General features: G+C 43.0%; 1 protein-coding gene across 1 annotated transcript; it reads left to right on the top strand.

Moving 5' to 3' along the window:
- The first annotated feature begins 619 nt into the window (after positions 1-619).
- On the top strand, positions 620-2,608 carry LOC109751555 (3-ketoacyl-CoA synthase 12). Its single transcript, XM_020310434.4, has one exon. It carries the CDS (start codon positions 922-924, stop codon positions 2,299-2,301), a length of 1,380 nt encoding a protein of 459 aa, XP_020166023.1. The 5' UTR covers positions 620-921; the 3' UTR covers positions 2,302-2,608.
- Positions 2,609-12,988: the final 10,380 nt, after the last annotated feature.

Genomic DNA, 12,988 nt, shown 5'->3' with positions numbered 1-12,988 from the left:
ACAGTGTAACGCCTACAGTAGTAGGTACGTATTATGAGATCGGTGTCAATCTGCAAAAGGCTCGCGGGCAGTAACTACGACGCGTGAGACCGGTGAGAGGACACGCGTGAGGACCGAGGACAAAAGTCGTGGTACCCGTCGACGGGATCAGTGATCAGTGCAGTGGCGCTCCCTCACGGAGAGTACGTGTGCCGGCCAGCGGTGGCGTCCTGCCGCCGGCACCACCGGCACCGGACACGGCCCCAAGTTCACCATGCCACTGCTGCGTAGCTCGATGACACATTACTTTTACTGGTAGTAGTAATTAACCTGACAGTCACTGTTTCCGCTTCACAAGGAAGGCCACTCAACAGTCGTCGGACTCGAACCACTTGGAATCGTTAGCATGCATGCTAGCGAGGGGAGTGATCAATCATAGAGGGTGTCAACTCAAGGATTTTGCCTTGATTTTGTAATGTGAATGAAAACAGGGGACACCGCCTTTCGCGTCGCCCTCACCTTGCTATCCTATCCCGTCGGCGATTGGCTGGCTGGCCGGCGTGTGTGCCAGTGCCAGAGAGACGGACAGGCCTAACTAGCTCGCCAATGCATGCCACCGCGGGGAGTAATTGGTTGGGCGTTGGCCACCGCAGGCCGCCACTGGTGCCCGCCCCGATCGCATTAAACCCCACCTCACCGGCGACCCGACCCCGACGCGACGCGGCCATGTTCGCCACCACCACCCCCAGTAGTTGAGCCGCGTCCCTCGCGTGCGCGCGCCCACGTACTACACTACAACACGTACATCTCGCACCGCGCCACCAACCGCGTGCCGCCCGTCTATATATCCCGCCCGCGCCACGCCAGCCCCTGCCACTGCCACTGCCACACTCCCTCACACTCGCCAGTCACCACCTAAACCGAGCTCACCGGAGCGCCACCATGGAGCTGCTACCGCTGCTGACGGTGCTGCTGCTGGCGCACGCGGCGGCGTACCTGGCGTGGCAGGCCCTGGCGCGGCGGCGGCGGGCGCGCTGCTACCTGCTCGACTTCGCCTGCCACAAGCCCTCCGACGACCGCAAGGTCACCACCGAGATGGCCGGCGCCGTCATCGAGCGCAACAAGCGCCTCGGCATGCCCGACTACCGCTTCCTGCTCAAGGTCATCGTCAACTCCGGCATCGGCGAGCACACCTACTGCCCGCGCAACGTGCTCGACGGCCGCGAGGAGTGCGCCACCCACTACGACGCGCTCGAGGAGATGGACGCCTTCTTCGACGACGCCGTGCGCGGCGTGTTCGAGAAGACGGGCGTCTCGCCGCGGGACGTGGACCTGGTCGTGCTCAATGTCGGGTCCTTCTCGCCGGCGCCGTCGCTGGCGGCGAGGGTCGTGGCCCGGTTCGGGATGCGGGAGGACGTCCAGGCGTACAACCTGTCCGGCATGGGGTGCAGCGCGGGGCTCGTGTCTGTGGATCTCGCGCGGCAGGTCATGCTCACCCGCCCGCGCACCATGGCGCTGGTGGTCACCTCCGAGTCCTGCGCCCCCAACTGGTACAACGGCACCGACAAGTCCATGATGCTCGGCAACTGCCTCTTCCGCTGCGGCGGCGCCGCCGCGCTGCTCACCAACGACCCGGCCTACCGGTCCCGGGCCAAGATGGAGCTGCGCTGCCTCGTGCGCGCGCACATCGGCGCGCACGACGACGCGCACGCTGCCGCCGTGCACTGCGAGGACGCCGACGGCCGCCTCGGCGTCAGCCTCAGCAAGGCGCTCCCCAAGGCCGCCGTGCGCGCCTTCAGCGAGAACCTCCAGCGCCTGGCGCCGCGCATCCTGCCGGCCGCCGAGCTAGCGCGCTTCACCGTGCGCCTCCTGGCGCGCAAGCTCATGCGCCGGAAGCTCAAGTTCGAGGGCCCCAAGATCAACTTCAAGACGGGGGTGGACCACTTCTGCCTCCACCCCGGCGGGACGGCCGTCATCGAGGCGGTGAGGAAGAACCTGGGGCTCAACAGCTACGACGTCGAGCCGGCGACCATGACGCTGCACCGGTGGGGGAACACGTCGGCGAGCAGCCTGTGGTACGTGCTCTCCTACATGGAGGCGAAGCGGCGGCTCAAAGCAGGGGACAGGGTGCTCATGGTCACCTTCGGCTCCGGGTTCAAGTGCAACAGCTGCTACTGGGAGGTGAGCAAGGACCTCGACGACGCCGGCGCCTGGGAAGACTGCATCGACGACTACCCGCCGGAGACCATGGTCAACCCCTACACGGAGAAGTTCGGATGGGTCAACGACCTACAGGGCCAGGGAGGCGCCTTCCCGTTCTAACCTCCATTGCTTTCATAGTACCTTCCAGAAAATTATTGATTTATTCGGGATTAAAATACTCAGTAGAAAATTATATTTAAATCAAGGGGTATGTGTATGGTGGTCTTCTTTCTTTTTATGTTCACCATTTTCCTATTCGGGTTGTTGATACGAAGTTAATTACACTTGTAAATAGTCGGTCCGCATATGTGTATGTACGATTGTTCGTGGATCCACGATGGATCTTGTTCTGAACAAAAAGATGTTCGGGTATATTTGGAAGAAATAAAAAGGAAAAACAGAGTGTGTGCAAGAATAGTTAACACAAGGGTATTGATGTCTGTTTGTATTTGTTACTTTGTCTTAAAATAAGTGTCGCTGATTTAGTACAACAATCATGATTGTGAATTAAAATTTTGTAAAAAATTATTCTTAATCAAAGATTATGTCTATAGTTATTTTATTTTGGCCCATATCAAAACAATTCTAACCTGTCTTGCTCATACAAAGTTAAACATGTAAATGTTTATGTCACAAATTACATATATGTACCTAGATTGATCGGTACTACGGGCATGTATTTTTGTAAATAGAATTTTTTAATCATATTTATACATGGCCCATGTGTAGGAAACAAAAAAAAGTAGGGTCTTATATGAATAGTCAGCAAGGACATTCACTGTCTTCATATGCATATTTGTTCAAAATTTGACTTTGAGTAAGAAACGTCGTACACCATGATTGATTTTAAGATCACTACCTAGCCCATGAGTAATAAACAATCCCAATTATTACGAAGGACAACCGGCTAAACATGCATGACAATGATCTCATGCATCAAATGTACATGCATAATGGGAAATGTGGAAGGTAAACTACTTGATTCTACAACATTCATGATAAATGTCCATCCCCGTGGATTTTCTCAACTACCAATCATACTCGTACAATACATGTTGTATACATTATATGAAGCAAGTCTCCATGTTATAGTCAAGTGCTTTACTTATTTTTTTTAAAATAATGTGATATTAACACATTTTTAATATTATCATATAAACAGTACAACACTCACAAAGCTTCATACCAATTTCCAGCTAGCACAAATTATAAATTTTGGTTAATATAACGGGTCAACATGGTTGAAAAATGGACCGCATCTTTATATGACAATTTTTATAATTTAAATAGCATGCCGGGTCTAAAAAACTTTAATTGTTGATCCAATTAATATGAGAAGCTAAAATCGAAGACCTTAAAATTCATAATTTTATAACTACCACAGTATGGTGTTATTATGTATTAAATATATATTTAAAAAATGAGATGTTCCTAAGGGTAATCAATATGTTGGTATTAGAATAATAAATATACAATATATATACAATTTTATGAGATTCTCATCTAGAGGTAGAATATCAACGATTCAAAACACTCAAATTTGTATAGAAGCATAATTGAAGAAATAAAAAGAGCTAATTAGATAAAAATATGCTAGACAAAGTATACCATTTCTCATCTAGATTAAGGCATTTCTCACCGGATTGTGTTTCGGTTTGTGTTCAAATATAACGGGCTAAGGAAGAACGTGCAATAAAATACGTGAATCCACACGATGGATCGTGTTCTTAGCAAAAACAGAGTTGCACAAGAAAAGTGAATAAGGCATTGATATCTGCGTGTATTTGTTACTTTCTAATTTCAGAATTTGCCAACAATAGAGGCACTCCTTCGGCTCGCTTCAGTGCTACTAGTCGTCGCTAGGTGGTCTACAGACCTAGATATATTTTTTACTTCTAGTGTTCGTTGTATTACCTTGACAGTTAATGAACAGATTGGAAGTTATTATTGTAAAAAAACCTGCATTGAGAATTAAAATTTTGTTAACCAATTATTCTCAATTAAAGATTATGTCTATGGTTATTTCATTTTGTCATAGATCAAATTTCTAACTTGTCTTGTTCATACAAATTTGTACCTGTAAATGTTTATGTCCCAAATTGCATATATGTACCTAGAATCCTAGATTGATCGTACTGCAGGCGTGTATTGTTGCAAATACAATTTTGTTCTCATATGTACATGGCCTAGGTGTAGGAATCACAAAAAATCAGGGGTCTTATACGAAAAATTAGCAAGGATATTAGTATATATGCATATTTGTGCAAAATTTGACTTTGGGTAAGAAACGTCGTACACCATGATTGATTTTACGATCACTACCTAGCCCACGAGCAATATACAATCCCAATTATTACGAAGGACAACAAGGATGTCATACTTCAAATGTACATGCATAATCAATAGGGAAGTAGAACAAAACTAACTTTATGAAGATTCACTGTGATGTAACAATAAACGTGAGCAGATAGAGACGTTAGGAGAGCTTCCAATCCTCTGAGAAACATCATAAGTTATTATTTAATTTTTCTTTCATTATTAAACAAATGAAACTTGGTCACACATTTATATATGTTTCTTGGTGAATCTTTTTAAATCCAATTCTTTTCCATGAAATTTACTCGTAACTTCTACTTGCAAATATGCAGTGCATCCAATCCCAGTATATGAGGTGCCAACACACCTCGAAGTTTAAGTTTCACTATCAATGATGAGAACATCACTAGTACTATTACACCCACATCCCCTACCCCTACACATGTTCAAGTCCATACAAACTAGGACCAAACAATAGATGTCGCACACGCCAATAAAACTACTAGGTACTTTCATTTTGAAGAATTATTTCTAATGTTCATAAGAATAAGATGCTACCTAAATTAGATGTTTTTGTATTACATAAGAATAAAGGACCTTCATGGAGAAGAGAGATGAGCAGTGGAGCATGATCAAGCATGGAGATAAAGATGGGCATGCAGGGAATGCCAAATGGAGCTTCATGTGGAGATTTTAGGACTTTGACGCCACCATGATGACATATGAAGACATGAGTGAAATATAAAATATGACATGCCATATTTTTTGTCCATAGCCTTCTATAGGTATTGCGCCACCATTAATTTGGGCCAAGCCTGTGTAATTTTGAAATGCATGACCATACACAATTTTTAGAATTTGTATTGGTGGGGGAGCTACCTTATGCTGATTTTGCCCCCTCACAGAGCTGATCGAATTTCCCCTTTGTCCCTCCATAAATATCGTCCCTTGGCCATCACATAGACTCAGGTTTTGTTTAGTTAAAAGTTCTCGATTGTTGCAACTTGTTCACTTGTGTCCAACGACCAAGCCAAGAATGATTATGGAACCCCAACTTTCATCAATACTTCCACTTTATCAACAGTATCCATATTGCAAATATAAGTATTGCTTTGTCTTCTATTGCTTGCAGGAACTAGACCATCAAGTTCATATTTATTGTGCCCCGACATGGTCATTAACCTCTCAGAGTTGATTTAGTGATTCCTAAGATGGAGCTTTGTCTCACGTTATATAGTCAGGTCTTCAAAGTCTAATTCACCCAAATTGAAATTACCTCAAGGACACGCTTCTGCCTATTAGTCAATTTTATTAAAGAAACATTGGGTAAGAGCAACTCCCACAGATTCCTAGACAAGCCACCCTCTAAAATGGTTTTAGAGGTTTTGGATCCTTGTGCCTTATCGAATTCCCTAAAACTATTGCCTCTACATTTCACATATGTTGTTTATCTTAGTATGTGTGTATATGGACTCCATTTCAACTCCGATTCCACATGGATATATTCCAGTGTCACACAATTCAACAGTATTTCAAATTTATAATTTTGAAAGACACAATTCCAAATTCAAACATGACATAAGTTCCAACCGCATGATCCTACTAAGCAAAGCTATGCCCAAATGCATGATAAACATAGTTCTAAATATAGATTGTTCTTCTTCTACTCAAACTATATTTCTTCTTGATTCGATTCCAAGTACCTCTTGTACTTCTATCTTTGTGCCCATTGGGGACAATCTACATGTTGTTTCGGTTCTCGCCGTCGGGACCTCCACGTGTAGCCATCTTCATCATCGTCATAGTTTGAGGAAATCACTATGATGACCATGCCCATGGTCACCTTCGGCTCCGGGTTCAAGTGCAACAGCTGCTAATGGGAGGTGAGCAAGGACCTCGACGACGCCAGCGCCTGGGAAGACTGCATCGACGATTACCCGCCGGAGACCATGGTCAACCCCTACACAGAGAAGTTTGGATGGGTCAACGACCTACAGGGCCAGGGATGCGCCTTCCCGTTCTAACCTCCAATGCTTTCATTTTACCTTCCAGAAAGTTATTGATTTATTCAGAATTAAAATACAGTACAAAATTATTTTAAATCAAGGGGGTATGTGTATGATGGTCTTCTTTCTTTTTCTGTTCAACATTCTCCTATTCGGGTTGTTGGTACGAAGTTAATTACACTTGTAAATAGCTAGTCTGCATATGTGTATGTACGATTGTACGTGGATCCACGATGGATCTTGTTCTGAACAAAAAGATGTTCGGGTATACTTAGAGGAAATAAAAAAAAATAGAGTGTGCACGAGAAAACTGTATAAGGGCATTGATGTCTACGTGTATTTGTTACTTTCTGATTTTAGATGGGCCAATAACGGCGGGGCGCCTTCAGCTCACTCCAGTGCTAGTAGTCTTAGCTAGGTGGTCTACGGACCAAGATTTTTTTTACTTCTAATGTCCTTTGTACTACCTTGATAGTTGATGAATAAATCAGAAATTATTCTCGCAAAAAAACCATGCATTGAAAATTAAAATTTTGTCAACCAATTATTCTCAATCAAAGATTATGTCCATGGTTATTTTATTTTGTCATGGATCAAATTTCTAACTTGTCTTGTTCATACAAATTTGTACCCGTAAATGTTTATGTCACAAATTGCATATATGTACCTAGAATCCTAGATTGATCGGTACTGCAGGCGTGTATTATTGCAAATACATTTTTGTTCTCATCTGTACATGCCCTAGGTGTAGGAATCACAAAAATCAGGGGTCTTATACAAAAAAAATCAGCAAGGATATTAGTATATATGCATATTTGTGCAAAATTTGACTTTGGGTAAGAAACGTCGTACACCATGATTGATTTTACCATCACTGCCTAGCTCACGAGCAATAAACAATCCCAATTATTACCAAGGACAACTGGCTAAACATGCATGACAGAGATGTCATGCATCAAATGTACATGCATATTGGGAAATATGGAAGGTAAAGTACTTTATTCTACAACATTCATGATAAATGTCCATCGTCGTGGATTTTCTCAACTACCACTCGTACTCGTGCAATACACGTTGTATACTGTACATTATATGAAGCAAGTCTCCTATGTTAAAGTTCAGAGCTTTATTTAGTTTTTTTTCGAATAGTGTGATCTTAACACATTTTTAATATTATCACATAAACAATATGACACCCACAAAACTTCATACCAATTTCTAGCTTGCACAAATTATACATTTTTGTTAATATGAACCACATCTCTAAATGACATTTTAATAATTTTAATAGCATGCAAGGTTAAAAACTTTAATTCCTGATCTGGTTAATATGAGAAGCTAGGATTGGAGAGTTTTAAAATTTATGCTTTTATAAGTACCGCGGTACGGTATTATTATGTATTAACTATATATTTAAAAAGAAAAATTGAAATGATATGCCATTATGGATAACCAATATGTTTTTATTAGAATATTAAATACATAATTAATATACAATTTTATGATATTCTCGTTTTGAGTTAGGTTATTAATGACGCAACATCATATTTACATGCTATATATTGAAATATATTTGGACTAATAAAAATATCTATTTAGGTAAGTATATGCCAAACAAAATATAGCAACTCTTATCTATAAAACAATAGAGATTGAAATCACGCGAAATGTCACAAACTAAATCCATACTCCATTTCTCGTTGAAGAGTGTAGAGATTGAACGAAATCATTCTTATTTAAAAGTCCGTTAAGGGAAGTAGAACAAAACTAACTCGAAGAATATTCACACTGATCAGGGAGGCACCTTCTCATTCTTACCTCCAAATGCATTGATTTTACTTTGGATAAATTATTATTAATTATTTTAGAGTTAAACATAAACTCATAGAAAATTATTTTAAATCAAGGGGTATGTGTAATGTAGTCTTTTTTGTCCGTTTACGATTTTTCTGCTCATCCTGTTGATATGAATTTACACTTGTAAATAGTTCTATGTACGATTGTACGTGGGATCCACATGATGGATCATGTTCTCATCAGAAAGATGTTCGGGTATACTTAAATGAAATAAGAAGTAAAAACATAGTGTACACAAGAAAAGTGAACAAGGGCATTAATGTTCGCGTGTTTTTGTTACTTTACGTTCAGATTATCTGACTCGACCACGGGACTAGAACATTTGGCCCTTAGGTGTAATTACACAAGCTTTTTAAACTAATTTGCGAACAAAGTAGATTTATTGTTGCACTTGTATACAAACTTTCGCGAAAAAATGACTTTCATGTTGTTCTGGACGTAAAAAAAACAAATTTGTCGCTATATACCCTGAATTGTTCAGGCTATTGTCAGAGAATATTTCGTTATAGATTATTTTTGTATGCCAGAAACGGCAGCTCAAATTTGTGGGAAATTTTTTGGAACATTTTGACTTTTTTCTGATTTTTTTTAAAATAAAATATGTAACCAGGTGTAATTACCATCATGTTCCAAAGAGTATTTTCCTTCGTCCACAGCCCGATCTATCTTCTTCATGATTCTTTGAACCGTTCAGTGTACGGTCATCTAGTGCTAGAAATTAAAGGGTTAAGAGATGGCAGGGAGTTTATTCTGCAAAAACTTCTTTGTCGTCAGAATAGAGTTGCAGATACTCTAGCAAGATATAACCGTACTGAATGTAGCACTGCCGTTTGGCTACACAGAGGGCCTTCATGTATTGAGAAAATCTTGCCTCTAGATTGTAATTCTGCACCTTTGGAATAAAACTCTCATTTACCCACCCAAAGAAAAACCAACCTGCATTGAATTAAAATTTTATAAACAAACTATTCTTAATCAAAGATTATGTGTATGGTTATTTTATTTTGTTCCGATCATTTTTTTTCTAACTTGTCTAGTTCATACGTATTTGAACCTATAAATTTTTATGTCGCAAATTGCATTTTTTCGCGAATTGCATATATATACCTACATTGATTGGTACTACAAGCATGTATTGTCATTTTGTTCTCATCTTCAAGGCCTATGTGTAGCAAACACAAAATAACATGGGTCTTATATGAAGCTCAGCAAGGACATTGGTATGTACATATTTGTGCAAAAATTGACTTTGATTAAGAAACGTCGTAGACCATGAATGATTTTAAGATCACTACCTAGCCCACGAGTAATAAACAATTGCAATTATTACTAAGGTCAACTAGCTAAACATGAATGACAAGGGTCTCATGCATCAAATGTACATGCATAATGGGAAATGCAGAAGGTAAAGTACTTTATTCTACAACATTCATGAAAAATGTCCATCGCCGTGGATTTTCTCAACTACCAATCGTACTCGTGCAATACACGTTGTATACATTATATGAAGCAAGCCTCCCATGTTGAAGTCAAGAGCTTTATTTAGATTTTTTTGTTCAAAATAGTGTGATCTAACACATTTTAAATATTATCATATAAACAATATGACACCCACAAAGCTTCATACCAATTTCCAGCTAGCACAAAATATAAATTTTGGTTTGTATAATGGATGAACATGGTTGAAAAATGGACCGCAATTTTATATGATATTTTTATAATTTTAATAGCATGCATGGTCCAAAGAACTTTAATTCTTGATCCGATTAACATGAGGAGCTAAGATCGAAGAGCCTTAAAATACATGCTTTTATATGTACTACCATACAATGTTACTTTGTATTAATACGTATTCAAAACAAAATTTTATATGAGGTGCCCCTCAGGTTAATCAATATATTCTAATTAGGAGATTAAATAAACAATTTTATGAGATTCTCGTTTAGAGGTGGACTATCGACGATGCAATACACCCAAATCTGGATAGAAGTATAATTGAAGAAATAAAAAGAGCTGCTTAGATAAGAATATGCCAGACAAAATGTAGCATTGCTTATCTAGAAAAAGGCAGAGATTGAAAACATACGGAATATTATGAACTGTTGGTCTAGATCAATGCTACATTTCTCGTATGGGAGTGGGAAGGATTGAATATGAGCATTCTTATTTAAAATTTAATCGAGAAAAATGTAGAACAAAACTAACTCGATGAAGATTCACTATGACATAACAACAAACGTGAGCATAAAGAGACGTTAGCGGAGCTTCCAATCCTCCAAGAAACATCATAAGTTACTATATAAACTTTTCCATCATTAAACCGATGAAAGTTGGTCACACATTTATATATGTTTCTCGGTGCATCTTTTGAAATCCAAAGATTTTCCATGCAATTTAGTCATAAGTACTACTTGCAAATATGCACTGCCTCCAATCCCAGTTTTGAGGTGCCCACACACCTCGAAGTTTAAGTTTCACCATCAATGATGAGAACATCATTACTAGTTTACACACACATCCCCTACCACTACACATGTTCAAGATCCATACAAACAAGGACCGATCACTTGAGGTTGCGCATGCCAATAAAACTATTAGGTACTTTCATTTCGAAGAATTACTTCTAATGTTCATGAGAATAGGAAGCTGCCTAAATTAGATGTTTTTGTATGGCTCAGAAATAAAGGACTTTCATGGAGAAGAGAGACAAGCATTGGACCATGATCACGCATGGATATCAAGGTGGGCATGCTGGGTACGCCAAATGGAGCTTCATGTGGAGATTTGAGGACTTTGACGTCAACATGGTGACATATACAGACATGAGTGAAATATAAAATATGACATGACATATTTTTCCGTAGCCTTCTATAGGTATTGCGCCACCTTAAATTTGGGACAAGCCCGTGTAATTTTAAAATGCATGACCATAGACAATTTTTAGAGTCTGCATTAGTGGAGGAAACCACCTTATGCTGAGCCCCCCCCCCTCACAAAGCTGATCGGATTTCCACTTTTTCCCTCCATAAATATCGTTTCTTGGGCATCATTTAGACTCGGGCTTTGTTTAGTTAAAAGTTCTCCATTGTTGCAACTTGTTTACTTCATTTGTGTCCACCGACCGGGCCAAGAACGCTTACGGAACACCAACTTTCATCAAAACTTCCACTTTATTAGCAATATCCATATTGCAAATATAATGATTGCTTGTTCTTCTATTGCTTGCAGGAATTAGACCATCAAGGTCACATTTATCGTGCCCCGACATGGTCAATAACCTCTTGGAGTTGATTTAGTGATTCCTAAGGTGGAGCGTCGTTGCACGTTATAGTCAGATCTTCAAAGTCTAGTTCACCCAAATTGAAATTACCTCAGGGACACTGTAACACCCCGAGAATCATGCTACAGTAACTCTCTGTGATTAAGCTAATCATGTTGCTAAACAGGGCTTGATCACATTGGAATCACATTTCCTTTCAAACTCCTAATTCAAACTTCAATTAAAATTAAAGTGGAAAATAAAAGTTTTCAAAAATTTAAACAAAAATGTTCGGTGGGTGCCAAATAATACACTGGTAATTATTGTGGAGAAAGCTCCTTTTTAGAAAATGCCTAAGTATTTTAAAATAGATTTAAAAGGTGAAAGAAAATAAAAATAAAATAAAATGCAAAACAAAACAGAAAACAAAAAAATAAATAAAACAAAAGCCCCCCCCCCCAACTAGACCTGGCCCAACTGGGCCAACCCCAGGCCCAGCCGGCCAGCACCATCCCCCCCCCCCCCCCCGGCCGAAAGGCCCAGCTCCACCCTGGCCCATCTGGCCTACCTTATCCCCACACCCCCACCGACAGCCACCCCACTTCCCCCCCGAAATATCTCCCCTGCCCCCCCGATCTGGATCGAGGAGGAGGCCGTCGCCGTCGCGCTCGACCCCGCGCCCTCGCCTCGCCGGAGCACTGCCTCGCCGGCCCGCCTCCTCCTCCTCGCCGGACTGCGCCTCGACACCGCATCGCCGTCGCCCCCGTCTCCCCCTCGACCCCCACTGCCGTGACCCTGCATCCCACGGTGAGGCCACCGGCCTCCGTCGCCCGCCCCTCTCCTCTCGGTCACCGCCGCCCCGCTCGCGCTCCGGCGCGCCCAGACGCGCCCCCGCCGCGCCTGACCACGCCCGCGCGCCCGCACGGCCTTCGCCCGCGCGCGCCCCGACCGCGCGCCCGCGTCGGCCACGCCCCGCCTGCCCCCCCTCGTCGTCGCGCCCTCGCCGTCGCGGGCAGGCCCATGGCCTCGACCGCGCTCCCCCTCGCTGCTTCTTCCCCACGCCCGACCGCACCGACGCGCGCCCGCGCGAGCCGCGCCGCCGTTGCCTCCCACCGGCGTTGGCCTCTGGCTTCGCCCCGCACCCTCGCCCCCGTACGCGCCCGTGGCCGCGCGTGGCCGCCTCTGCCCGTCCCCTGCTGCGGCTCTGCTCCGGCCGGCGAGCCTTGCCTCGCCGCGCCCCGACGGCCTACATCCGCCGCGCCACCTCGCCCGTCCCGTTCGGGCGGACGCCCGACGCCCGGCGCCCGTTGCGCCCATTGCGCCCGTAGCCGCAGTGCCCCCCTGGGCCACTGGCCACTGGGCCCGACCC

Source organism: Aegilops tauschii, chromosome 6 (assembly GCF_002575655.3).
Source record: "Aegilops tauschii subsp. strangulata cultivar AL8/78 chromosome 6, Aet v6.0, whole genome shotgun sequence".
NCBI lineage: Eukaryota > Viridiplantae > Streptophyta > Magnoliopsida > Poales > Poaceae > Aegilops > Aegilops tauschii.
The sequence above is the reverse complement of the archived record's forward strand: the minus strand, read 5'-3'. Positions and strand labels throughout refer to the sequence as shown.